The sequence below is a fragment of the Myxine glutinosa genome, chromosome 9 (genome assembly GCF_964187855.1).
Source record: "Myxine glutinosa chromosome 9, kmMyxGlut1.1, whole genome shotgun sequence".
Taxonomy (NCBI): domain Eukaryota; kingdom Metazoa; phylum Chordata; class Myxini; order Myxiniformes; family Myxinidae; genus Myxine; species Myxine glutinosa.
The window spans coordinates 60,828,470-60,856,357 of NC_136269.1; the positions used below are offsets into that span (position 1 = coordinate 60,828,470).

The following is a 27,888-nucleotide window of genomic DNA, read 5'->3' on the forward strand; positions in this document are numbered from 1 at the left end:
GAAAAATGGCCTCTAAAGGTGTTTTTTTAAAAAATTTTTAGAGACTTCTTTCAGCATCTTGCGGTCTGCTCTCGGGCTGAACTTGCTGGGGCGGCCTGGCCTGAACAAGTTGGCAGTTGTTTGGAATCTTCTCCACTTGTAGATGATCTTCCGGACAGTCGAATGATTGATTTCAAATTGTTTGGAGATCTTTTTAAATCCCTTCCCAGACTCGTAGGCATCTATAACCTTCTTTCTGAAGGCCTCAGAGAGCTCTTTTGATCTAGGCATGGTGACGCCGCACACTTCAACAACAAAGAGCAAACCAAACTAAATGTCTGAGGTTTAAATAAGACAGGTTCCTCCAAGATCCTCTCTAACGATGTTCTAATCATTTGCACCTGAGCTGGTGCACCTGATTCTAATTTTAGGTATATGAAGTAGTGATAAATGTAAGGGTGTACTTACTTTTTCCACATGCGAAATTTGCATTTATGTTTATTTAAATTATACAATGGACTACAAAATGTAAATGTTTTATGATATTTGTTATATTATGTCACCTTTATCTGTCAATATTGTTGAAATGAAGATCAAATAGCTGTATGTTGAAATATGTTGAAAAAGTCAAAACTTTACATGGGGTGTACTTACTTTTTCACGTGACTGTATATATATATATAATATTATATATATATGATGTAAGATTTAAACCTGTGTGGAATATTTAACAACGTGTTCAGACCTCAACATCAGCCATGTTTTGCCCATGTTAACAAGTTCATTTTACTCTGAGCTTAATTCCCATCTACACCAAAGAAAAATGATAATGTTGATCTTGTTGATGGAGTCACTCTTGCCGTTGTACTTGCATTTTGATTATTTGTAACTATTACACCCAAAGTAATAATCACACAAATGTGGTGCACAGAAATTCACTGGTTGTATGCTATTTGTGTCTTTTGAACAGGGATGATAATGACACGAAGAAGAGGAAGAAGAAGACTACAATCACACTTCATACAGAGACGGCAGAAGAAAAGATGCAAATAAACACTGCAGTGTGGGAAATGCGACTGCAGGAAACTGAACAATCACGAACTACACTCTGGCAGGCAATTCACAGCCTAGGGGCAGCCAATGAAGAGCTGCAGCAGCAAAAGAAGGATGTGGAACGTGAACGTGTTAGCATCATGAATCTTATGATGCAGAAGGATAAAGAGAATGGTCGTTTGGTAAGGAGACAATGTATTTTGTACTAATAAGACTCGTCACTGCAGCCTTACAAATACATAACGAATACTTTTTGGTAGCAAGAACATAATGAAACATTCAAACCCCGATAGTACGGCAGATAGGTGAAATATTTGGGAGAATTGTGACTTTGATTATACAAGCACGAGTGTTGGCACACAGTTAGAGTATGCCCTAAGGAAGATATTTGGCTGTAGGGCCATTGCAGATTTATCCTGTGACAACAATGGCGGCCATTTTTTAAAAATGGCCTCCATTGCTTGTTATTTTACATATATTTGGTACATTACTGTGTATAAACTTGTTGTGGTCATACAAGCTCGACATTTGGCACATAATTAGACCCCTAACTATAGGGTTATCATATATTTGTCCTGTGACAACAATGCTTTTAAAATGGCCGCCATTTATATGGTATATTATGGTATATGGTATATTGTGGCGGACACAAAAGCCCACTGGCGTGGTGACATCATTCCACGCACCAGGTGGGCGGTGGCCACGCCCGAGGGGTAGGCGTGGCCTCATGATATACACCGGGCGACCAGCCCGGAGCATTTCAGTGTTACACTGTAGTCTTACAATAAAGACGTTTATATGTTACCGCTTGTCCGCTTCCTCCTTGCTCACAAGCAGCGCGCGTAACGCCGCGCTTTACTGGTGACCCTCGACGTTGGATCTGCCGTAGCGATCCTTCCGAACACGACGCCATTGCAATGGCCAACGACAAGGCAATGGCGATTAAACTTCCCGAATTTTGGGAGGCCCAGGCCGAAGTCTGGTTCGTTCAAGCCGAAGCCCAATTTCAGCTTCGGCGCCTCACCAACGACGACCTGCGCTACTGCCATGTCGTCGCCTCCCTCGGGCCCGGCACGGCCGCTCGAGTTGTGTCCGTCCTTCGCCACCCACCGGACGGCCACAAGTACGAGGCACTCAAGCGGCTACTCCTAGCCACGTTCGGCCTCTCGGACGATGCACGGGCCGACCGCCTCCTGGATCTCCCCGAGCTCGGTGAGATGCGCCCGTCGGTCCGAATGGACCATATGCTGTCACTGTTGGGCGACGAAGCCCCCGGTTCGCTATTCCGGGCGCTTTTCCGGCGCCAACTTCCAGCGCAGGTTCGCCTCGCGTTGGCCGGGACCGAGCTAACGGAACCCCGAGCATTGGCCGCCAAGGCGGACAGGTACTTCGCCGCTTCGGACACGCGGGCGAGCGTCGGCGTGGCCGTCACGGCCCTCGACGCTGATGTTCAGCAGCATGTTCCACAGCATCAGCTTCTACAGCGCGCTGATGTTCAGCAGCATGCTGAGACGCACCTGGTGAACGCCGCCACGCCCCGCCCACCGCCGCAGCGAAAACCGCCACCGCGGGGAAACCCGCCAACTCCACCGGCCTGGCGGAGCCAGCCGCGCTCCTCCAGCTCCACCACCTGGTGCTGGTTCCACGCCAAGTTCGGCCACGAAGCTCGGCAGTGTCATCCGCCGTGCTCCTTCAACGGGTCGGGAAACACCCGGGCCGGCGCTCAATAGTGGCGATGAGCGCCGGCCGTTCGAGCAGCCTGCTGTTCATAACGGACACCTTCTCCGGGCGCCGTTACCTGTGCGACATGGGAGCGCAGGTGAGTGTCATTCCCGCCGGCACGTCAGACAAGCACGCCGCGGGTGGGGGCCCCGCGCTGCTTGCCGCGAACGGGACGCCCATCCGTACGTACGGAAAACGCTGCCTCTCTCTGCGGTTTGGAGGCCAGGTTTTCCGATGGACGTTCGTCACCGCCGACGTGCCCATGGCACTGCTTGGCGCGGACTTCCTGTGCGCTAATGGGCTCCTGGTCGACGTCAAGCGCAGACGTCTTGTCCAGGCCGAGACGTTCAGCTCGCTCGCTTGTGCGTTGCCCAGCTCAACGAGCGGCTTACCAAGCGGCTTGCCGAACGATTCGGTTCCGGCCACGTTGGTCTGTACGCTTCCGGCAGCGGACGCATTCACCCGCCTCCTCGCCGGCTTCCCGGCCCTCACGCGGCCCACCTTCTCGGCGGGGGCCGTCAAGCACGGGGTGGCCCATCACATCCCCACCGTCGGGCCACCGGTCTATGCCCGGGCACGCCGCCTCGAGCCGACGAAGCTGGCGGTGGCAAAAGCGGCGTTCGCTACCCTGGAGCGACTCGGCATCGTTCGGCGCTCAGAGAGCGCTTGGGCGTCGCCGCTGCACATCGTTCCGAAGCCCGGCGGGGGATGGCGGCCGTGCGGGGACTATCGCCGTCTCAATGACGCCACGACTCCCGACCGCTACCCCGTCCCCCACATTCAGGACTTTTCCGCCCGTTTGGCGGGCAGGTCCTTCTTCTCGAAGGTGGACCTCATACGCGGCTACCATCAGGTCCCCGTCAGGCCGGAGGACGTCCCGAAGACGGCGGTCATCACGCCATTCGGACTCTTCGAGTTCCTGCGCATGCCCTTCGGTCTGAAGAATGCGGCTCAGGCGTTCCAGCGACTGATGGACAGCGTCCTGCGCGACTTGGATTTTGTCTACGTCTACCTGGACGATATCCTCGTCGCCAGCGCGTCCCGCGAAGAGCACCTACGCCACCTCCGCACGCTCTTCGAACGCCTGGGCCAGCATGGCCTGATTGTGAACCCCGCAAAGTGCCGGTTCGGCGCCGCCACAATCGATTTTCTGGGGCACCGTGTCACCAGGCACGGAGCCGTCCCCCTGCCGGCCAAGGTGGAGGCGGTGAAGGGGTTTCCGCGCCCCCGCACGATCAGAGGGCTGCAGGAGTTCCTGGGCATGGTGAACTTTTACAATCGGTTCCTGCCCCGTATCGCCCAGCTCCTGCGCCCCCTGCACGAAGCTCTCCGAGGTAAGCCGGGCAAAGGCGACGTTACCTGGACTGAGCAGATGGACACGGCATTCACGGGCGCGAAGCTCGCCTTGGCTAACGCCACCATGCTCGCGCACCCGGCGCCCGAGGCACCGATCGCCCTCACCACCGATGCCTCGGACTACGCGGTGGGCGCGGTGCACGAGCAATGGGTGCGTGGAGCTTGGCAACCGCTGGCGTTCTTTAGCCGGCAGCTTCGCCCGCCCGAACGCCGTTACAGTACCTTCGACCGCGAGTTGCTCGGACTTCACTTGGCGGTCAGGCACTTCCGCCATCTGCTCGAGGGCCGGGCGTTCACTGCCTTCGTCGACCACAAGCCGCTGATCTTCGCGATGGGCAAGGTCACCGAGCCGTGGTCGGCCCGGCAGCAGCGTCACCTCTCGGCCGTGTCCGAGTACACGACGGACATCCAGCACGTCGCGGGGAAGGACAACCCGGTGGCGGATTGCCTTTCCCGGGCCGTCGCCCACGCAGTCCACCTCGGCATCGACTATGCCCGGATGGCAGCAGACCAGGCCGCTGACCCCGACGTCCAGGCCTTGCGGACCGCCGTCACGGGCCTCCGCGTCACCGAGGTGCCGTTCGACGGCGCGGGCGTGGCCCTCTTGTGCGACGTCTCCCTCGGGCGTCCTCGCCCCATCGTGCCCGCGGGCTGGCAGCGCCAGGTGTTTGACGCCATCCACGGCCTGTCCCACCCGGGCGCGAGGGCCTCCCAAAGGCTGATCGCCGACAAGTTCGTCTGGCATGGCCTCCGGAAGGCCGTCCGCGGCTGGGCCAGGACGTGCCTCGCGTGCCAGCGCGCCAAGGTGCACCGGCACACCCAGGCCCCGTTGGCCCCGTTCACGGTGCCGGAACGCCGGTTTGACCACGTCCACGTGGACCTGGTGGGACCTCTGCCCCCCTCGCGGGGTTTCACCTACGTCCTCACCATGGTGGACCGCACCACCCGGTGGCCGGAGGCCGTGCCCTTGGCGTCGACAACGGCGGCCGATGTCGCGCAGGCTTTCATCGCCACCTGGGTCGCCCGGTTCGGCGCCCCCTCAGACATCTCATCTGACCGCGGCCCCCAGTTCACCTCGGAGCTCTGGGGGGCGGTTGCGCAGGGGCTCGGGGTCCGGCTGCACCGAACCACGGCCTACCACCCCCAGGCTAACGGCCTGTGTGAGCGATTTCACCGCTCATTGAAGGCCGCGCTCCGGGCCACCCTCCGTGACGGCGGCTGGGTCGACAGGCTCCCCTGGGTCCTGCTGGGCCTCCGGACAGCGCCCAAGGAGGACCTGCGCGCATCCGCGGCGGAGTTGGTCTTCGGGCAACCGCTGCGGGTGCAGGGCGAGTTCCTCCCCGACTCCACAGCACGATGGTCTGCGGCACAGCAGCGCTCCGCTCTGCAAGAGACCGCCCAGAGGTTCGCCCCGGTGCCAACGGCATGCCACGGGCACCCACCGACGCACGTCGCCCCGGGGCTTCGCACGGTGGAGTACGTCTTCGTCCGCCACGATGCCCATCGGACACCACTGAGGCCCCCGTACGACGGGCCTTTCCGCGTGCTGGAGACCGGGGCGAAGCACTTCACCCTGGACATCGGCGGTACTCCTGACCGCGTTTCGGTAGACCGCCTCAAGCCGGCCCACCTCGATGTGGACCATCCACCGCCAGTGGCCCGACCCCCACGTCGGGGCCGCCCTCCTGCGGGCGGACCCCCGGCACCGCCCAGCCCCGCCGCCACGCCGCCCCCCGGTCCTGCACCCATCCCAGGGGCAGCCAGGGGCATCCCACCTGGCATCCCTGCACCCCGGACGCCGCCGATCGCCAGGGGGCGCTTCGGCCGGGTCATTCGTCTGCCCCGCAAACTGGCCCTCCAGGTGCGCGGGAATTCTGGGGGGGCGCGTGTGGCGGACACAAAAGCCCACTGGCGTGGTGACATCATTCCACGCACCAAGTGGGTGGTGGCCACGCCCGAGGGGTAGGCGTGGCCTCATGATATACACCGGGCGACCAGCCCGGAGCATTTCAGTGTTACAGTGTAGTCTTACAATAAAGACGTTTATATGTTACCGCTTGTCCGCTTCCTCCTTGCTCACAAGCAGCGCGCGTAACGCCGCGCTTTAATATGGTATAAAAAAAAAAAAAAGGTATATGGTATATGGTATATTAATTTGTATAAACTGTTGTTTGAATCATACAAGCATGGTATTTGGTACACAGTTAAATATTCTGACTATTAGAGTCATCACAGATGTGTCCAATAAAAATGGCGCCCAATTTTTAGTATGGCAGATAGGTGAAATATTTTGGAGAATTGTGCCTTTGATGATACAAGCACGAGAGTTGGCACACAGTTAGAGTATGCCCTAAGGAAGATATTTGGCTATAGGGCCATCACAGATTTGTCCTGTGACAACAATGGCGGCCATTTTTCAAAAAAGGACAAATCTGCGATGGCCCTATAGCCAAATATCTTTCTTAGGACATACTCTGACTGTGTGCCAAATGCCATGCTTGTATCATCAAAGGCCAATTCCTGCACCATATCTGCCATACTACGATGAAAACTTTCTGTGAAGGGGTCAAGTTAATTCTGTCCTTAATACTCTTATAGCCAACGTGTGGCGCTCAACAGAATCCTTTCATCTCCTCTCCTTGTCAAAGCTGGAGTGCCTCAAGGCAATGTTTTGTGCCCAGTCCTATTCCTGATCTACATAAATGATCTCTCAGACTCTCTGGAAAAATCCCCTTTATCTATTTGCTGATGACTCCACCCTCTGTCATGACATCCCTCATCCTTCAGACAGGCAGGCTGCAGCCTATTCCCTCTCTTCAGACCTTGAGAAAATCACAAGTTGGTAAACCACTTGGAATATGTCTTTCAATCCTGACAAATCTCACTTTCTCTTTACCTCTCCCCGAAAGGACAGTCTGGCAAACCTTCACATCTACTTTCTTAACAATCCTCTCGAGGAAGTTTAGTCATTCAAACTCCTGGGTCTCACTATCAGCCATGATCTTTTTTTGGGAAAAAACACATTTCAAAGTTGGCCTCCAAAGCCAGCCACCGACTCGGCATCCTTCGTTGTACAAAGTCCTTCCTTGACATCTGAACTCCTATCCACCAACAAGGCCTTCACTTGCAGCTTGGTGGAGTACAGCTATTCCCTCTGGGCTAGCGCCCCTGCATCACACCTTGCAAAGCTTCACGGCCTGGAGAGAAAGGGCTTCAAGATTATTGGAATCTCCTGCGATGTCCATCACTTTTTCATCGCAGACAGGTCGGTGGCCTCTCTGTTCCGTCTTCTACCACTCCTTTCTGGTTTTGCACCAGTGGCTCTTTTCGTGCTGTCCCCACCTCCCTCCCCTCCCCGAAGAAGATCAGTGTTATGTACTGATCTATTCAGTGTTGTAGCTCTTCCACGAGCCTCAATTCTGTATCCCTCAAAAAATTCTTAAAGGATGTGTGAAAAGATAACTAATATTAATTTTAGAACGATTCACCCACAAGTGCATTACTATCATATAATAAAAGAAGTATGAATGTTTTTACACATTTCTACCCCAACCCTCCTTACAAATACAGAGCAAGAAGCTGCATGAGGAGATTAGACAACTGAAGGAAGACTCTTTCAACGGACAGGCAAAGCTGGTGACCAATGAAAAAGCACATGATAATAAAACAACACATTTTATAAAAATGATTTTGACACGAATCTGAAAAAATATTTTTGAAGAAAACTTTTTGATTAAAGATGTTTTTGATTAAATTAAAAAGACCAATTTGATTAGATTATAATCTATGTCTTGATAGTAGGTTCCATGAAACAATAAAGCCTGGTGTTGGTTTAACGGTTAAGGTGGCTGAGCTTAAGATCTTAGGGACTTGAGTTTGAGCCCCTGTTCCCCGTTAAATAACACCAGGTGGGTTGATTCAGCATATCATCCTTCTGAGGTCAGAAAAATGAGTACCAGCTTACTGGTAACAGGGGCAATGCATCAGCGGAGCAGCCGCGCTTCTAGCAATGATGCAACCAGCAGCCACAGGCCGCATACGAAATGATGATGAGACAATAAAATGAAATTGAGATATTATATTGTTATGTGGATGGGGTTGGTGATGTCCATAACTCGACTGTGGTCATAGTAAGTCGTTTCGTTTGTTACACGTGATGCTGGGGAGACAGCATATGTAATCTATAGACAGGGTAGACAGTTTAAGTTTTCATGTGTAAACACCTCTGGTATATGGGTGGGGCTAGGCGAGGACTTCCCAAGACAGTGGTACATACATGTGTTGCAAGTGTGCTACATGGCCATCACGATCTGTCTGACCAGTGTGTGTCAGAAATGGTAGCACAGTGTGCTGTGGAGCCGGAAGTGCCAATGTACATTTATTTTTATTGGGGCCTGCCCTGTGGGCAGGATGCCCAGAGGAGAACCCTGCCCAGGAGGAGTAAAAGAACTAAAAAATCTATCAAAAAAACAATCAACTCCTACCTTTTGATTGGTGAACCAATTCAGTGACCCGATATCTAAATTCTTTAAATTTCAGGTCAATCGGGTGAAAATTGGTGATTTTACGCAACCCTGACCTTTGAGTTTTTGATCTAAAGAAACAATCCACTTGTAGATTTTGATTGGTAAACCAATTCAGTGACCCAATATGCAATTTTTTTTGATTTCAGCTCAATCCGATGAAAATTGATGATTTTATGTGATGCTGACCTTTGACCTTTTGACAAATTATTAATTTGCCTTCTCCATATTCTCATAAAAAGCGTTGGTGAAAGTTTGATGACAAAACTCAAATGGTAAAAAGTTACAGCCTGGACGGACACACACACACAAACACATGCACACACACACACACACACACACACACACTTGTTTTTTTTTTTTTTGTTCCTCACAATTCTATATCATATGATTTTCAATTCTTATTTCTCTTATTCAATTCTTATTTAAAAATGCATTTAATTAATTGTACAGTATTGGTTGTTGCTAAACTTAAATATAAATAATTTAAAGGATTACTGTAAATGATGTTAACTTCACAACATCCCATATTCAACTTTATTTAAATTGTAAACCTCAAAACATAGTTCCCTTACCTGAAGCAAGAACCTTAACCTGTAAGCAATTGACTAGTTTCCGGACTGCACGGATCATCAACTGGGCACCGTTCTTCCTCGAGGTTTCGATCCTTTCAGCCCAGGACCTCCCCAAACGGCGGATCCACAACCTCGATCATGGATCCACATCAATAGATGGTACATCAATAGATCCACAACCTCAGTTGCGTCCAGGCAGTCAGTCAACTCATCAATGCAACATCACTTATTCCAACTTTATTCACTAGGGGATTTAATGTATTATCATATATTTATAACTTTCCTTACCTACTCCATAATATGATGATACATTAAATCATGCACATCTTACCTTAAATAAACCATATCTACCAGCCAGCATGACCACACCACCTACCTCTGGATCAAACTGTATTTTGAATGTTCTAACTGTCACCTATAACAGTTTTTTGCATGCTGCCATTTCCTAGCAACACACACTTCCTTCTGTTGAAGTATTTTCTCTATATTGATCATTTCCACCCCTTTGTTATCAAATATAATTTTGATGATATAATTGTGTTTTCTACGATTAACTTATTTAGGTTTCTCTTTGTAAATTTTAATGATCAATCATGTCCAGAATTCAGATCTACACACACAAACACACACACACACACACACACACACACACACACACACACACACACACACACACACACACACACACACACACACACACACACACACACACACACGTGATTGCAGCAGAAGATGGGCTAATAAGTGTAGTTGGGAAGGCAGCGTGTCTATGTGGCATGGGTACCTCCTAACCAAGAAACTTTTGTCTATCAACAACACGCAGGTGCTAAACCTTGTGTGCAGCAAAAGCAATTTGTCTGAACATGGTCAAACTATGGAGGAACATGATGCAATGATCCATTTTCAGACATGAGCATTTTATATTTTTGGAATAAACAAGATGTGCAAAGCAATAGCTTATTTACAATTGTGTAATGTAAACGGGACACCTTTTTGCAAATGGACTTTCGATGAATGATTTTCCTTGTGCCTTTAACACAGAGAAAGCATTATGATCACAAGGTAATGGCTTTAGAAGAGGAGCTTGAGAGATGCAACAACGATCTGCAGATCAAGCAGACGGACCTTGCAACAAAGCATGACCTTTGGTGCAAGGGATTGCAACTGGAGAAGGAGCTGGAAGAGGTGGTGAAAAAAAAACACATTTCATGTTTTTTATTTAACCCATAAATGGACAGCATTTCAAGAATATATTGTTTATATGAGGGACAGTCAATAAGAAACCTTAAAATATTTTTCACAACTTGTTTATTGCATGTACGTGTGTAACAACTGTTATTTTTCAACATAATCTCCATTGTGCTCAATGCATTTTTTCTAGCACTTTACTAAGGCCTGGATTCCTGTAGAAAAAAATATTTTGGCTGCTTGTGTAGCCATTCGTGCACCGCCTCTTGGACCTCTTCGTCGGATCGGATAGTGGTTCTACCAAGCGCCTCTTTATGTGGCCTAAATATGTGGTAATCCGAAGGGTCGAGGTCTGGCGAGTATGGTGGATGAGGAAGATACTCAAATGCAGGTCCTCAATTGTTGCAGCTGTAGCGCGGGTAGTATGGGGCCGAGCATTGTCATAAACCACCTTTAGAGGCCATTTTTCCCCGCAAAGCGGGGGTTGGCCTTTTCGAGCACCGTGGTTGTTGTTTTTTTTTTTTATCCCCTTTTTTGAAGCAATGTTTTACGGCCGGATGCCCTTCCTGCCGCCAACCCTTTTTGCCGCCTTTAACAACAAACAGGGAATTACCAGTGAACTGGTACTCAATTTGCCGACCTCGGAAGGATGACAGGCTGAGTGAACATTGTCATGCTGCAGCAAAACACCGGTAGTGAGTAGTCCACGACGTTTTGATCTGATTGCTGGTTTCAGATTATTTTTAAGGAGGTTGCAGTATGATGCACTGGTGACTGTCGTCCCTCTGGGCATGTAATCCTCTACAAGTGGGCCTCGGCTATCCCAGAAGAGCGTCAGCATCACTTTTCCAGTGGACGGCTGTGTGCTGAATTTTTTGGGCTTCGGTGAAGTTGAATGGCACCACTCTTTGCTTGCCCTCTTCGTTTCTGACTGAAAGTTGTGGACCCAGCTTTCATCCCCAGTCACTACGCGCTGTAAGAAAGCGTCGCTTTCTGTTTTGTAACGTCGCAGAAGTTCTTCACATGCGTCCACTCGCCGTTATTTCAGTTTGGGTGCGCGTTGTCTGGGCACCAACCTTGCCGACACTTTGCGGAACCCCAGCATGTTGTGAATGATATGGTGTGCTGAACCATTGCTAATGTTCAATTTGGAGACCACTTCATCCAGTGTAATTTGACGGTTTTCCCTTAGCACGCGCTCAACTCCTGCAACCATTTCTGGTGTGTCGGCTGTGTGAGGCCGGCCCGAGCGAGCAGCGTCTGCCACACTGGACACTCCAATTTTGAACTTCCTGTCCCAGTCGTACACCTGATGCAGCGATAAACATGCATCACAATATTGCATCTTCATTCTGCGATCGATTTCACTGGGATTCATACCCTCACTTCCCAAGAAACGGATGACAGACGTTGCTCCTCCCTGGTGCATGCCTCTAAGGGAGCCGCCATCTTGGAACTGCTCTGCTGACGTCATACGCTCAATGTTGCCAGAGCAAAAAACAGGCAAAACATGACTCTTACCCATGGATATAACATATGTCATCTACAACTACACATTCTCGAATTTATCTCGCCATTTTAAGGTTACTTATTGACTGGTGCTCGTACGGTATTAACTATATATTACACTTTGCTATAAAATTTCCTATCCTTTTTTTAGATCAAGCAGACATTGATTCAGGTCAACAATGAACATAACGATAACCTGAAAGCAGTGGAAGACAGATTTTTTAAAGAAAAGGTATCCTCTTTTTAAATGAAAATTCAATTCTGATTTAAATTATTGTGACCTTTAAGCTTGGTTTAAGAAATTGTTTAAAGTCAACTGTTTTGGACTTTTCATGAAGGGGAGCATTTGTAGGAGTGAAGGATTATTTGGAAAAAGCTGATAAAAAGTTGTTCTTGAATAGCCACCATTGACAAATATAAAACGAAGTAGTAAAGAGTGTAGCAGAAAATAATGTCGTTTTTCAAAGAGGAATACATAGCTTAAAAAACGACATTACTTTCCGGTACACCTAATACAAGGAAGTTTGACGCAGGGGAATGCCATCAGGCCTATCATACCTGCACATTTATGCTAATGTCTGTGCACCCCTCTATCACCAATGCTTCTATGTATCTGTCTAATTCTGGTTTGAACTCTTCTACCATTTAAGCTGCCACTACTCCCTCAAGGAGACCATTCCATGCATTAACGGCAATCCGAGTGAAAGGCCCTTGCCTTAAAGTCGTTCTAACTATATCCTCTTCTTCACTCTCAAGCCATAACCCCTGGTCCTATCACTCTTTATTCTTCTGCAAAACTTTTCTGCACTTATTTTGTCGATACCATTCATTATCTTAAGCATCTCAATCAGGTCTCCTCGTAAGTGCCTATTTTGTAGTGGGTAAAGCCGAGTCCCCTTCGGCCACTCCTTATAGCTGAGGATTTAGCTAGCCGTGGAATTGATGTGGTCGTTCTATGCTGGATCCTCTCTATGGCAGCTGTGTCCTTCCTGAGATGTGATGACCAAAACTGCACACAATAATCCAGACGAGGCCTCACTAAATTCCTGTACAGTGTTGAAACCACCCCCTTGGACTATAATTTATCCTCCTACACCATGGGGTCTTTAACATCCACCAACTAATGCTCCAAAATGGGACAATTAGCTTAACATCCATTCCAGGGACAGAGCATATTTTGATGAATTGCCATGCATGTTTATAGCTGGGTCGAGATACAAAACCAGGCTATACATCTCAGAGGCAAGTATACCTACCTCTAAGTTATCCGGACAGCACTTCCTACATAAAACTATGTAAAATACTGAACAAAATATCACGAAGTGGGCCGGATCAAAACACATTGGCCTGTGGGCAGAAGTTCCCCATGCCAACCCTAAAGTAATATGCAATCAGACATTGTCTGTGCTTTGGGGTCAACTAACTCCTTAACAAAAGGTCCTACCAGAAGTAGCTCTTGGACTAAATGGATTGGGCAAACGATTGTCAGATGCAGTTTAATATAAAGAAATGTAAGGTTCTGGGGATGGGTAAGAGTAATGAAAAAGGGATTACATAATGTGAGGGGCAATCTTGGAGCTCTCACACAGGAGAAGGATTTGGGGGTGGTAATTGATATGGTGGGTAAGCAGACAGCACAGTGCCAGGCAGCTATAGGTAAAGCTAACAGGGTTTAGGTTGGATGCTTAGGTCCTTCACGAAGAAAATGGGAGCTATTGCTGGCACCGGAACAAATTTCATTTGCAGTTGAATGTCCTGCATCTGAGTGGTGACCCGTCCAGGTTGTAACCCCCAGTGGCCTGGCCAAGCAGTCCTCTGCACCTAATGGTGCAAGGAAGAAAAGAAGAATGATGTAGGAAAATTAAAAGTCACAAAAAAATTATTTTCCACGAAATGTTTGTTATAACTTATTTGATCCTCATAAGTTGTACGTATAACCATGTTGAGGCATGCAGCGCGTTCCGCCATCGCTGCACTTTCACTGCGTGTTGCAAGATGCTATCTTCAATCTGGATGTCTGCTGATTATGCACCATCCTATGGAGGGTTTCTGGAGGAAATTAACAAGTTACATCTGTTTACTAGGAGTTTTGAGCATACTAATACAGTAATGATCAGACTGACTATCAGGTATCCACCTTTAATCCTTTTTTCTTTCATTTATGGTCCCTTGTTCATAGTTCCATCTTGAGCGAGAAGCAAGACGGAAAATTGAACATTTAGCAGAGGAAGCACATCAGGAAGCTTTGCTGTAAGTTGGAAACTGAAATGAAATTTTTGTTGTTCTTGTTGTTGTTTTTAACCCTATGGAGTGGGGGGAGGGCTGGAGGGACGACATGAATAATCACAACCCGGCTTCATAGTGCAGGTCATCTGAGGTCTCATAATTGTCACAACTATTTTACTTGTGATTTTATTTCGTTTTACGGGTTCTAAGGCTCAGAGAGGAGCTGTTACATGCAGAAAGAGACATTAGACAATGCTGGATTGACAACAGACAAACACTGTTCGTAACCATTGGACAAATGACGTAACTATCTGGAACATTCTGGGAGTTGGTAGCACCATATTGTGATATCAGTTTCCTTTCTGCATCAACAGCCTTCCCCCCACCCCCCACACCTCTCACCTACCCAAAATGAGATGCCACCCACGTGGTTTGTCTGTGCTCTATACTCTAAAATTCTAAATGCTGATCCTCAAGCGAGGAAGCAGAACTTTAAAGTCTTTGATATGACTTAGCCAGGGAAAAAAAATCAAACCACCACCCTACCAGGATCAGATTAGATGCTCTACTCACATTGCCACCAAGTCTGGTGATGCCATTTAATTTCATGTATGAACTTCTATTTTTCATATCTGAATATGAAAACTAGAACACCACTCAGAAAAGCACATGCCTCCACCAGGCTGAACAGCTTACGTTTTGTATACCAATGATAGGCTGGATCTGGATCCGGACCTTAACCAAAATCTAATCTGCTTGTTCTTGTCATCTAACCAAACTGTCCACCAAGTTTCGTTCAAATCCGTCAATAACTTTTTCATATATTGTTTTTGGCCCTATCTCAATGGTGAAGAATTAGCTAAAAAGGTTCCAGGATCCGGAAATACATGTTTCTGTTCTTGGCCAGTCACCTATATGCACAAAACAATTCAGAACGATTGCTTCAAAACTGTGGGCAAAAGTTGTGTGACAAACAAACAGACAGACAAGAAATCACTCAAAGAGCGACACTTGGCGAAACAGAACGACCGAGAACGGCACTCTGTGGAGCGCATATCTCCGGAGGTTGAACAGTTTACATTTTGTATCCACTGATAGGCCTGATCTGAATCCAGACCTGAACCAAAATCGAATCGGCTTGTTCTTGTCACTTAACCCACAAAATTTACGAATGTTGGCTTAACCACGGCATTCTCTTCAGATCCATTATTTTGGTACCATTTCATTGCAAATAATAACCTTTAAGGTTTTCTAAAATAATAGTAACGGTATTTTAAATTTGAGTTGAAGATGCTGGTGGTGAGAGGCAAGGGTACCAAATAAGTGATAATGGATGGAATATTTTTAATAGCTGTACAATCTACAAAACAGTCAATCCTGGAGGTGGTCCTGGAGAAGCTTCCTCATATAAACCAGGGAGAGAAAACGCAATGCAGAAACTTGGAAAAAGTAGAGACCTCAATTGAAAGCTTGAAAACAAAATGGCGCCTGAAAGTGACAATATAAGCGCAGAGCTAATGCAAGCAGGTGATGAATGTGGAAGTCTGTTCACCTTTATCAAAATCTGACAGACAAAACTTGATAGACAAAGGATTATTTATTTCGTACGTACAGAGAGAAAAGTTTGTCCTCAGGCAAGCAGATCTCTAAATTCTACTCAAACTGCATCAAATATATATACAAATTATTTTACTACAAAAGGAAGGTGAAAGTGTAAACTGGAGAATAAGATAAGAACAAAAGCTGACGTAACGGACCCTTGGCTTCACTTTGCACAAGGTCAAACCACAGATAAAACATGTTTTTGCCAGCTCAGCACAGAGAAGCAGTTTTGCCCAGAAACTGTGAAATGGCTCGCAGCCAACTTTATACAAACAACCAGGCCTGGCTTTCCTTTGGCCTGGCTCGACTAGGTCACATGATGCTTTTAACCAGCAAGCTTTTAGCCACAGCTGTCTCTGATTGGTCCAGAGATGACAATTATTCATTTTTACCCCAACATGTTTGAGAACATGTTTACATATTCTCAACCATCGTATTCCGATAACTTTTTGAATGGCCTTTTGAGGACTCTGAAACTCTTTTCCCAAAAGTGAATGCCAACATAATTCTGTGCGCACAAGACAGCCAGATCGACTATGAGACATATCCCCGTGTACAGCTTCTCCCTGAGCCCCCATATCCACAATCCAAGACAGCCACATGTATATATGTGTGTGTGCATGCATGTCACATCACAACAAATTGCGTGGTCCTTCCGCATCGCCTTGACCAGCGCACAACGAACATGTGACACGGTCAATGGGGCAAGACTTGGGTCCCTCTCAAACTCTGCAGACAAAGGAACTTCAAATGTCCTGGAGTCCTGGAGAAGGACTCCAGAACCTGGAGGTGGTCAATCCTGGAGGTGGTCCTGGAGAAGCTTTCTCATATAAACCAGGGAGGGAAAATGCAATGCAGAAACTTGGAAAAAGTAAAGACCTCAATTGAAAGCTTGAAAACAAAATGGTGCCTGGAAGTGACAAACAAGCGCATTGCTACTGCAAGCAGGTGATGAGCACATGGCAAAGGGAATGTATAAATTATTCAACAATATCTAGAAACACGAAAATGCCAAGGGAATTGCAAGAAGCGATAAGTAAGTGCAGTAACTACAGAGGAATCAACTTACCGAGTGTGCTGTGAAAAGCATTCACTCAGACGTCACATAGAATGAGCTATGCAGAGGCGGCACTTGTAGAAGAACGGACTGAACCTAAACCAGGCTGATGTACAATAATGAGCTATTCCCAATTGCAGATCTCTGAAAATGATATGGAACACAACCATTCCTGTGATTATCAGTTCATCACTTCATAGATTTTAACTGGAATTTTATATCACCTGGCAGTTTTGAGAATGTATGGCATCCCCAATGAAATGATCAAGATCAAGCTGGTAGAAAACATTTACAAGTCAATGAGTGTAGTGAGAGAATAAACAAGAAACTGACAGAATGTTTCAGAATGACTTGGAATAAAACATGGGTGCACACTATATCCAGTTTATTTCAACTTGGTACTAGAATCAGTAATGACTAATATTGAAAGATAAAACGAGATGAGTTTTCCTATTTGGGAGAGCAATAAATAAGATAACATTTTCAGTCGATATTTTCCTCGCAGCAATGACCTTTATGGGGATTTACAGAGAATAACTGAAATGGTCAACTGGGAAAAGCAGAAAACCTGAATGGAAGATAAACACAGACAAGACAAAAATCATGGCAATTGGAAAACAAGAACAGGTAAAGATTCAAGTTAGAGACAAATAATTGGAACAAGTGGAAAAATCTGTGCTCTCTTGTTGTAAAAATTGTTTAAAATAATTGTTATTAAATTAACATTTTAAAATATAATTAAATTAATATAATTATTTTAAAAATTATTTTTGAAAAAGGACTGGAAATATGTCACAAAACGAAGAATTGGACTTGCCTCCACTTCATTTGGATAACTTTGCATTTGGATAACAGGAGAAGGTGCGGACTGGAAAGATGTCACAAAAATAAGAATTGGACTTGCCTCCACTACATTTGGATAACTTCCCAGTTCCGTCGTCTGGGTTTGAATGCTTGAGTATGAGGAAAGCTGACAAAATGAAAGATATTTACTGCAGAAATGAGTTGGCCAAAGGGATTACCGAGTGTTTCAGCACTGCACAGTTAAGAACGAGAAGGGGTAGAAAGGAGGTTGAATGAAGCTGTGAAACTGGTGCAAGGGAAAATGGTGGAAATATTTTATTCGATTCCATCGTCCTTGCTCAGTCGATGGACAGGCAACAAAATATAAGGCAATTAACTGCAACAATTTCAATCCAATAATTTAATTTGCTTTCATGTTGCAAGAGTAAATGTGAGAGTGTTAATGCCAAGGTTTGTTTGAATGAATCCACCAGATCTCAGGTTTGTTTGAATGAATCCACCAGATCACATTTAGAGGTGATTTGGATTCCAGGTCTCTCATGGTCAGGGGATGAGGCGGTGAGGATGGAATTGGGGGTAGGAAAGATGTGGTTTAAATTTTGCAAAGGCTTTGGGCAATATATGAACGAATGAGGTTTCATCCTTGCTGGCCAACCTGAATGCTAAGTTTAAGGAAGCAGACCTGCACCTTAAGGAAGCAGACCTTTTCAAGAAGAAAATGAAAAAGCTCCAAAATGAGAACACGGCTCTGATTCAGGAGAAGGTGCAAGCTAACTTGTACTCGTATTGGTGATTCTTGAAAAAAAATATAGCATAAAAAGTAGGAAGATATGGGACAGCTACATATTATGTGTGCAGGGTTTGTTATGGTAGAACACAGAATCCTTTGGAGAGAACGTTAATCTGGCTGTCCCCTCTTGAATCATTTGGTTCTTGACAGTAATCGATTTTAAGGTAATATAATATACACATGGAAGGAAGAGGGTTAAGGATGCCTCAAAATCATATTGCTTGCAAAAAAGAAAAATGTAATCAAGTTTTAATCAAGTTTGAAGCATAAACGAGAGCGTTTATGCTCTGATCGATGGTGCGCCAACGCAATCCCCACGCTTCCCACTTAAAGCAGAGTTGAAAGATAGCAAAAGTTCCACTAGGAATGATGCAATATGAAATTTTGAGTTAATTTATTTTTACCATTTTTACCCTCGTGAAGTCACCACCCATGGGGCATGAACTGGGGTTCAAATCCAAACAATCGTTACGTATTTCGATGCATACCCCAATGTTGATGGCAAGTACAAAGTTGAATTTTAGAATGTACCCATAATTGCATTTTTGGTATTTTACCTTTAACCCCACCCAAAGGTGGGATTAAAGGTAAAATAAGGGGTGGGGTTAAAATGACACTGATCTTGCACCTTCTTACCATGTGGTAATCATAACTACCAAGTTTGGTGAATTTCTGCACAACCGTTTAGGAGGAGATAGCGTGACGGATGGACCAGATGGGGCCAATTATAGTCTGGTCTGTTAGGGGGATTTTAAGGGGGGATTGTGCAAATTTGTCTACAAGCATGAAACTTGGCACACTTGTAGTTTGTGACCTGCTGAATTCAAATCTGTCGGGAGCCAAAGCCAATTCTCAATGGGAGCGCCATATTTGACACTTCAAAATGGCCGCCACTCAAAAACTGACTTTTCTGTTACTAGCCAACCAAAAGTCACATAATTACAATTAAAAGCACTTTTCTAGTGTTTTGGACCTCACTGATTCTAAATCTGATGTCTGTTTGACAGTAGCCTTGACAGGGATCGCCAAATTGGAAAATCCAATATGGCCGCCGGTGAATATTATAATAAATTTTGCATAACTTTGACACTTAAAGTCATAAATCAGGAAGTAAAACAAGTAAAACCAAGAGATCAAGGTATCCTTTATTGATCAACAAAATCAGGCTAATAACCATTAAGCACTATGTTAATATTAATTAATTAATTTACATATATTAATAGTAAATCAATCAATCAATAAATGTATCAATCATATCACGTGCTGTGACTGGTGTCACACTGATTCATGAATTCTCATTGTTCACACATCCACCTTCGCATTTGCACAAAATTGTGCAACGAACGCCAGCTCTGCAGCACTTGCAGTTCCCTGTGCATGACTTCGCACAGCCACACTGCAAAAGGATGGAACAGGCCTTGCTGCTGTCCTCAAGGGTTGTCCAGAAGGGCAACCACCCACCACTGCTGTCCTTGTGCCACCCCCAGGCATGGAAGTCAGGGATGTCCTGGTAAACAGACGTTGCCTGACTCCAGAAGAAGCTGGCCTGCAGCATTGCTCTGTGGATGTGTTGATATAGAGCAGCTTGTGTTGGTCGTAAGGCCTCTAGTGTCTTCTTCCCACTTGTGAAGAGTCGAAGCCTAGCCTCATTGACTCTTTCCAGACCACAGCCCTTGCTGTACATGACTACAACAAAGCGCTCTAGAGTGTGCATGTGCTGGGACTGTGGGCTGAGCTCTTGGGGTTCACTGGTGAGGGCAACAAGGGTGTCCGTCGGTCCTGGTGTGCTCTGCCAGGCTGACCAGGCTGACTTCTTACCACATCCCAGGAAGTGTGACACAGTGTCACAGCCTGTGACCGCGTGGAATAGTGGCAGTGCCGGGCACGTTGATGGTCCCAGCTGGGCAGAGAGACTGTGGATAGGAATGTCACGCATCTTCTTCCCACTGCTGAGACAGACCCACAACTGGGACAGCCCAAGTGATGAAAAGAAGTGAATGGCCAGGATGACCACATCACTGTCGACTGTGCGCACCAAGGCAACCTGGTGGCGCTGCTGTGCTGCATGGGCAAGATGGAGCAGTATCCTGGTATCGGCCTCAGTGTGGTTACATGGCTGAAGACCAGACACGTCATGTTGTTTGTTGGAGAGAACACTCTCCTTGTTGGTGCTGAGGAGAAGTCTCCCACCCAGATCCTGCTTTACAAGCTGTGCACTCAGGAAGGGGAACAGTTCCCTCTTGTTGTCAGTATTCTTGAGGAACCCAGTGTTCCAGTCCTTCTTTGGAATACGGGTCTGGCCATCCCCAATCCTGGTACATGGGCCTAAGCCACGACGATGGTGTGTCAGGGTTTTGAGGTTGTCCTCTGTGTAGGTGTCCCAGACAGCATCTACCCGTGTGACAGTTGGAGTTACCTGTGACTCCACAAATGGCACCAAATGCTGTGACACATAATCAGTGAATGTGTGTGCTTCGGTCGGCCGCACCATGTGAACAACAGCTGCCATGTCAAGTACCACAACTGTGGCTGCTTTGGCTGCAGCTGAGCGACCAGTGGGTGCCTTTAGGTGCTCTAGAATGTCCGACTTTTTGCCAGACCTGAGTGATCCTTGGTTTGAGAGACTAGGTGGTTCTCTCTGATTCTCATACCGGAAGAACTCTTCCATGTCTGCATCAGGTCAAGACTGCAAGGACAGGAAAAGCTTGGTTATGAGGGAAGAGTTTCTCTGAGCACTGCCTGATGTGCCTCCGTTTTTGGTGGTAACAGGGCGATTGGCAAATGTGAGGACATTTTGGCGTTTGAGAGTGTTTGTTATTGGCAAAGTGTCCTGGTCTAGAGTCTGTGTTACAAACTTGGCATGCAGATCTTTTCCAAGGTTATGAAGCTGGGCAAGCGATGCAACAACTTCATCTTTCATGACCTCCTGTGTGTGTAGAGCCACAAGCTCATGGCCATTGGCAAAGGGATTACCTAGCTGTTCAGCTATCTCCACAAATGACAGAACATCTTTCTTGTACTTAGTCTGCAAAGCACTTGTTTCTTCGTGATGGGTAGTGCGTGAGCTTGCAGTGTCCAACACAGCCTCAAACTCCTCGATACATCGAGAGCAGTCGGGACCTGCTAGCATGAAAAGAGTGAGGGCCTCAGGGTTTTCATACAGACCAACTGCACCACCATGGGCCTGAAGGTTTGACTGCTCATGAGATTGGTCCTTGCCAATGAGGCTGAACTTGTGAGGTGACCTCTGGACAACAAAGTTCCCCTTGAGAAACTCAGCATACAACTGTGGGTGCTTCTCAGGCAACTGGACCATATCCCGCACATGCACTGGTAGCCAACGAGCATAGTTTGTGTGGTCCATCACATGGAACCAGGAGCACAGCTCATCACAGACCTGCACATACAGCAGGAAGTCTCCCTCACGGAGAGAAAGGATGAAGCGGCACATTAGGAGCTCCAGGTCCACGATGGTAGACCAGAACATGAACATGGGATTGTGAGTTCTGGACCTTTGAGCCCAGATCTCTAGAGACTCAGGTGGTCCCTCAACACCAGAGCAGTAATTGGAGTATGACTTCTGTCTGAGGAGATACAGACCCATGACAGAGACCTGGTGAGCATAGCGAGTGCGCTTTATATGATGCTCATGAAGCACAGACTGGGCACGGCCAGATGTGAGGACCTGGGCCTGAGTAAGAATGTTGCTCCACCCAGAGTCCCGCAGCAACTTACCAATCATCTTGTGCATTTTGGCCTCTATGTGTAGAGCACCCATCATCAGGACCAGCTTATCGTCCCCCATTGTGTCAGGGAATGACCACTGCAGCTGCTTAGCGATGGCATACAGAGGCTGGTCACCACCAAGCACAGGAGTTTTACCAGGGTTGAGGGCCTCTGTGCCTTGCATTGTGGGATGCATTGCATGTTTCATCATAGAAGGTGTGGCTGCTTTGTCAGGGAACAGAGGTAGAACCCCTATCAATGCCTTAGGCTTCACAGAGTCATCACTCATGAGTCGGGAGTTGTAGCCTGACCAGGTGATGACTTCACCTTCTGGCAATGTGTCCTGTTTCAGCACTGTGGACACATGTGCCATCCAGGACTCATCCTTGAATTTGGCTCCATGTAGCAGATTATGAGATGGCCGAGAATTGAGATCTGGAGTACATGGTACATGCAAATCATTGCTTGAGAATTCAGCCGGCTGAACCACTGTGTAGGATTCAGGAAGTTGTGGTACAGTAGTGTCTGTAGGATCCAGCTCGATAGAGGGTCGCTGTACTCCTTGGTTGTCCCAAGACAGGTGGTTTGTCACGCTGATTGCTGTCCCATGGAACTCATCATGGGAGAAGTTACCTTGGTTGCTGCTATCCATGTTGTCTACATCAAAGGTCACGAAGACCCCACTACGGATGTTTGTGGGCAGCACAACTCCATCCTGGACAAACTGTTTGACGTGTGCTCGTGCCATGGATCGCCTGATCTCCAAGACACAACTGTAAGACACAGAAACCCCAAAGGCATTGGCATTATTGATCTCTTTCTTCCGCCTACCCTCACCATGCAGCTTGAGGCCCTGGTACAAAGGGAAAGGGGTCTCATGTTCTTTGTTGTGACGGATGTTGCTGGACTTTGTGGCATGATGTGAACCACTGCAGGTATTATAAATAATCTGCTGGGCAATGGCGCTTGCAACTCTTGCCCTGCCTTGTACCTGCGCCTGCAACTCCTCATTGCTCTGTTCACGCAATATTGAGGGGCCCTGGAGCAGGATGTTGAGGAAGCTTCTCAGCTGTCCAGGGATGGGAGATGTCAGGGAATCAGAGGCAAAAGAACCAGTAAATGGTTCTTGCCTCTGGAGACAGCATTTCCTAAGTATTACTGCTGCTCGCATCAACAACAAAGCATCATCCTGACCTATCTGGGACTTATGGGCTTCAGCCATTAGATCTCCAACGTTCTGGATGCTAGAGATATAGACTTCCTTGCCCTGGGAGAACTCTGTCGACTCAGGAAGCAGCTTCAGAAGATACTCCTTGAACCGTGTGGCATGTGGTTCCCTGGTATCAGAACAGGGAATTCCCTGTTGCTCCACAAGTGTTCTATATAACTGTCGCAAAGCAGACAGTTTGAAGACTGAGTCAGAGTCCTCGACTAAAGCAACAATTTGCGCAATGGCAACTGAATTGAAGTGAGGGGCAGGAGGACCTGCAGATGATCTGCGATCCTCAGCACGAGCTGAGTCTCTCAGGTGCAAGTAACACTGTACATGATAGTAAGTGTCACCAGCGTGGGCATCAGCTGCGTGGGCAATCAGTTTGCCCAGAAGATTGAAATTGTTGGTGCTCTGAGCCCAGGTCTTTAAGTTTGTGTCTACATTAAATGTTTCAACTTTACGTAGATTCTTTTGGTCCTGTCCCTCACATATTATGCAACAAGGAGACTTCTGAGGAGCAGAAGACACTGCAAAACTGGACCGTAGTTTCTTAGGTGAGTTTTGGTCACTAGAATCCTCTTTTTCAGTGAACCTTCTCAGGCGAGAGTTACTGCAGTAGGTTCTGCAAACTTTGTGATATTTGGCATTGTGTGTCTGAAGCGTCTTAGCAATGCCCTGGCCCTCATCAAGCTGAGCCCATGACACTTTCAAACAAGAAGGCATGACACCAATGGCTTTAAAACCATTCAGATCTTTCTCAATTGAAGCAAGGCCCTCTTCCGTTGGCGTCTGCAACCGTTCATCCTTTTCTTCTTGGCAGACACAGCAAAGCTCCCAGTTGATGGCATCCATCCTTGCCATCCACCACCAGTACAGCTAGGACTTCTATTCTCTATTCTTCTATTCTATTCTTCTATTCCCACAGCAGAACGACAGGCACCTGAAATAAAATAAAAAAAAAAACAAAAAAAAAACAAAAAGAAAATTAAAAAAAATTGTCAAACATAAAAATAAAAAAAATGTAAAATTTCCTGTCAAGGCTACTGTCAAACAGACATCAGATTTAGAATCAGTGAGGTCCAAAACCCTAGAAAAGTGCTTTTAATTGTAATTATGTGACTTTTGGTTGGCTAGTAACGGAAAAGTCAGTTTTTGAGTGGCGGCCATTTTGAAGTGTCAAATATGGCGCTCCCATTGAGAATTGGCTTTGGCTCCCGGCAGATTTGAATTCAGCATGTCAAAAACTACAAGTGTGCCAAATGTCATGCTTGTAGACAAATCTGCACAATTTTTCCCCAAACAGACCAGAGTCACCAGACTATTACAATATTTATTTATTTTGAAAAAGTTTTTGATATATTTTTTCTGAAAAAGCATTTTCCCCGTTTTTTTAACAGCACCTCCCCCTTGGTTTTTTTTGGAAAAGGTGTGGGGATAATGAAAGAATCCTACATACAGGCTATATTTTCCATTCATCACTAAGCCGAGGCAATGTTGCACACACAGCATGGCAGAGGTATCATTTGAAAAAAATTAACTTTCACCTGATCAAGGTTTGGAGAAGGTAATGAGAACTGTTGTGCGCTTCCATTGGCAGACTGCTACTATGTCTCGTATAAGACTTAGTGAATCCTAAAGATAGCAAATTATTGGCATTAACAATGCTGAATGTCCTAAAATAAATTGGACATCAACTTGACTTCTGTCGAACTGTTATCAACAGATTGTTCGACAAACATCAACAAACTTATCAGGTTAAAGACAAGCCTCAATTTGGATGACCCAGAGTGACCTCCAATAGAGAAAATGCAGCTCCTCGGGCTGGTCAGATGCATTTCCTTTGCCACAAGTACAGTGTTGTGCCCTGAATGGAATCGTGGATGTTATACATAAGAACTGTATGGAACCGGATTCTTGCTGCAGGTTGCAAAGACAGGAGACCAATAAGACGTCCTCTTCTCCCCCAGAACAAAAAGTAGCCCGCTTAGCATGGTGCTGGCACGTCAACACTGGAATTTTACATCCTAGAGCTGGAAGGTCAATTGGTCTGATGGCAGCAGATTTATCCTGCAAGGGACTGATGGTAGAACTCGGGTTTGGTTGCAACTAGCACAACTCATACACTGAAGAACATTGTAGCGTACATCCCATTTGGTGGCGGATCCGTTTAATATGGGGCCGCCTGTCACAAATGTAAACTCGTCACTGTGCATGGTAATGTGACGAGCGAAAAGTACCGTAAGGGCGATTTGGATTATGTTCTTCATCCACATTTTAACAAACAAATAGGTCACATGAAGGTAGTTATTGTGACTTGTGAGGTTGAAGGAACGGATAGACCCTTCACAGCAGGTATCAGAATATGAAGGATTTGTAAGGAAAAGTTTGTTATGTTTATGGAGTGAGGTTGCAGAGGAGATTGGCAATGTTGTGGGTGCAGCAAATGCAGGCAGAGGTAAGGGTGTAGTGAGTGCAGACAGTGGTGAGGGTGTAGTGAGTGCAGGCAGATGTAGGGGTGTAGTGAGTGCAGACAGTGGTGAGGGTGTAGTGAGTGCAGGCAGATGTAGGGGTGTAGTGAGTGCAGACAGTGGTGAGGGTGTAGCAAGTGCAGACAGTGGTGAGGGTGTAGTGAGTGCAGACAGTGGTGAGGGTGTAGCAAGTGCAGGCAGATGTAGGGGTGTAGTGAGTGCAGACAGTGGTGAGGGTGTAGCAAGTGCAGACAGTGGTGAGGGTGTAGTGTGTGCAGACAGTGGTGACGGTGTAGCAAGTGCAGACAATGGTGATGGTGTCGTGAGTGCAGGCAGTGGTGAGGGTGTAGCGAGTGCAGGCAGTGGTGAGGGTGTAGCGCGTGCAGGCAGTGGTGAGGGTGTAGTGAGTGCAGACAGTGGTGAGGGTGTAGCAAGTTCAGACAGTGGTGAGGGTGTAGTGAGTGTAGGCCGTGGTGAGGGTGTAGCGAGTGCAGGCAGTGGTGAGGGTGTAGCGGTTGCAGGCAGTGGTGAGGGTGTAGCGAGTGCAGGCAGTGGTGAGGGTGTAGTGAGTGCAGGCAGTGGTGAGGGTGTAGTGGGTGCAGGCCATGGTGAGGGTGTAGCAAATGCAGGCCATGGTGAGGGTGTAGTGAGTGCAGGTCGTGGTGAGGGTGTAACGAGTGCAGGCAGTGGTGAGGGTATAGCGGGTGCAGGCCGTGGTGAGGGTGTAGCGAGTGCAGGCAGTGGTGAGGGTGTAGCGAGTGCAGGCAGTGGTGAGGGTGTAGTGGGTGCAGGCAGTGATGAGGGTGTAGTGAGTGCAGACCATGGTGAGGGTGTAGCAGGTGCAGGTAGTGGTGAGGGTGTCGTGAGTGCAGGCAGTAGTGAGGGTGCAGCAATATAGAGAGGTAAAAATGAGGTCAGAGAGACAGTTTTGTTGGCGATTAAACTACTAAATATGTTTCCCATTAAATATCGATTCTTACTTTTGCAGGAAGGTTCGGAGACAGAGTTGAGTGCAGTTTCAAAATTTCCTCTGATAGTGCAACTCTGAGGCTGCTTTGCTGTCCAAACAATGCTGTATTTTGACCTGTTACATAACCTGGTAGTAGAACGTTTACAAATGTGTGTACCAGCATTCTTTGATTTAAATGATCATTTGTGATGAAATGACATTCTCCACTCGAAAAGAGCAGTTGTAAAACATTAAATTTGATTACTATTGATTATTAATAAAATGGATTTTAAAAGGAGATGGTGTCGGGAGCATTCCACCTTTTGGACATGGCAAAACCCAACTCAAGGTCGACATGATAACTCAGTAGCACACGAATGCGCGCCTGTGTCGTTGGAGGTATTGACTTATATAGGGTTGGTTTTCTAAGGCTGTAGGCCGCACCTCATTTTGTCAAATAAAGTGGTATTCGGGTGGTTCCGGTATTTGGGACCGCAGGGACGGAAAGTGCAGCCGGCCAGCTCTGAAGGTTCGGATCGGGACACCGGGATTCATTCCGGTCGCCCGGTCGGCCCTGAGGTGGGGGTGCGGGGCCTGTCACGGAACGTCAAAACAAACGGCCTGCCGGGGCCGCCCAAAAGTCGGGCGTGAGGGGCGCGTCCACTAATGGAACGCCTCTCGCTTCCCAGATCGAGGGCCACGTGGTCAGGAGAACCTCGTCCCTTCTGGTTGCCCTGCCATCCCACCGGGAGCGCTGGCAGGGTGTACTTCAAACTAAGCTTAAGTGTCAAGTGTTAAGTTTGTCCTTGCCCTCGCTGGCCTGACATTCCAGTGGTTTCATAGTTCTCATCATTATGAACAGACAAAAATGTTGCTCAGTATAATCATTTAGTTTATAGGATGCTTCAGTTTTGGACTTTTATTTCATTCAGAATACTGAGTTTCTTTAATAAAAGCCCTTTATGCAGGAGTTGCAGAACCAGATTGTCCAGGAGAAAGTTGGTGAGGTGATACAGCTGCGCAGAGGGATTGCTCGATTGCACGAATGCATCGACGCCTTGCAGAGTAAGCTATCCGAGCAGGATCAGGACCACCAAGTTAAGTTGGAGGCCCTGCGACAGGAACTACAAGCAAAGCATGAGGTTAAC

At 47.1% G+C, this 27,888-nt stretch overlaps 1 protein-coding gene across 1 annotated transcript; it reads left to right on the forward strand.

Moving 5' to 3' along the window:
- Positions 1-900: 900 nt before the first annotated feature.
- On the forward strand, positions 901-27,888 carry BBOF1 (basal body orientation factor 1). Its single transcript, XM_078784390.1, has 6 exons — positions 901-1,214; positions 7,681-7,746; positions 10,250-10,393; positions 12,057-12,137; positions 14,085-14,155; positions 27,709-27,888. The coding sequence occupies exons 1-6, from the start codon at positions 1,023-1,025 to the stop codon at positions 27,749-27,751; spliced, it is 597 nt and encodes a 198-aa protein (XP_078640516.1). The 5' UTR covers positions 901-1,022; the 3' UTR covers positions 27,752-27,888.

Bases quoted from the DNA above. Each gene is read 5' to 3' on its own strand.
- BBOF1 (XM_078784390.1), top strand. From the start codon at position 1,023: ATGCAAATAAACACTGCAGTGTGGGAAATGCGACTGCAGGAAACTGAA. The intron at 1,215-7,680 runs GTAAGGAGACAA...TTACAAATACAG, and splicing joins ATAAAGAGAATGGTCGTTTG to AGCAAGAAGCTGCATGAGGA. The intron at 10,394-12,056 runs GTGGTGAAAAAA...TCCTTTTTTTAG, and splicing joins TGGAGAAGGAGCTGGAAGAG to ATCAAGCAGACATTGATTCA.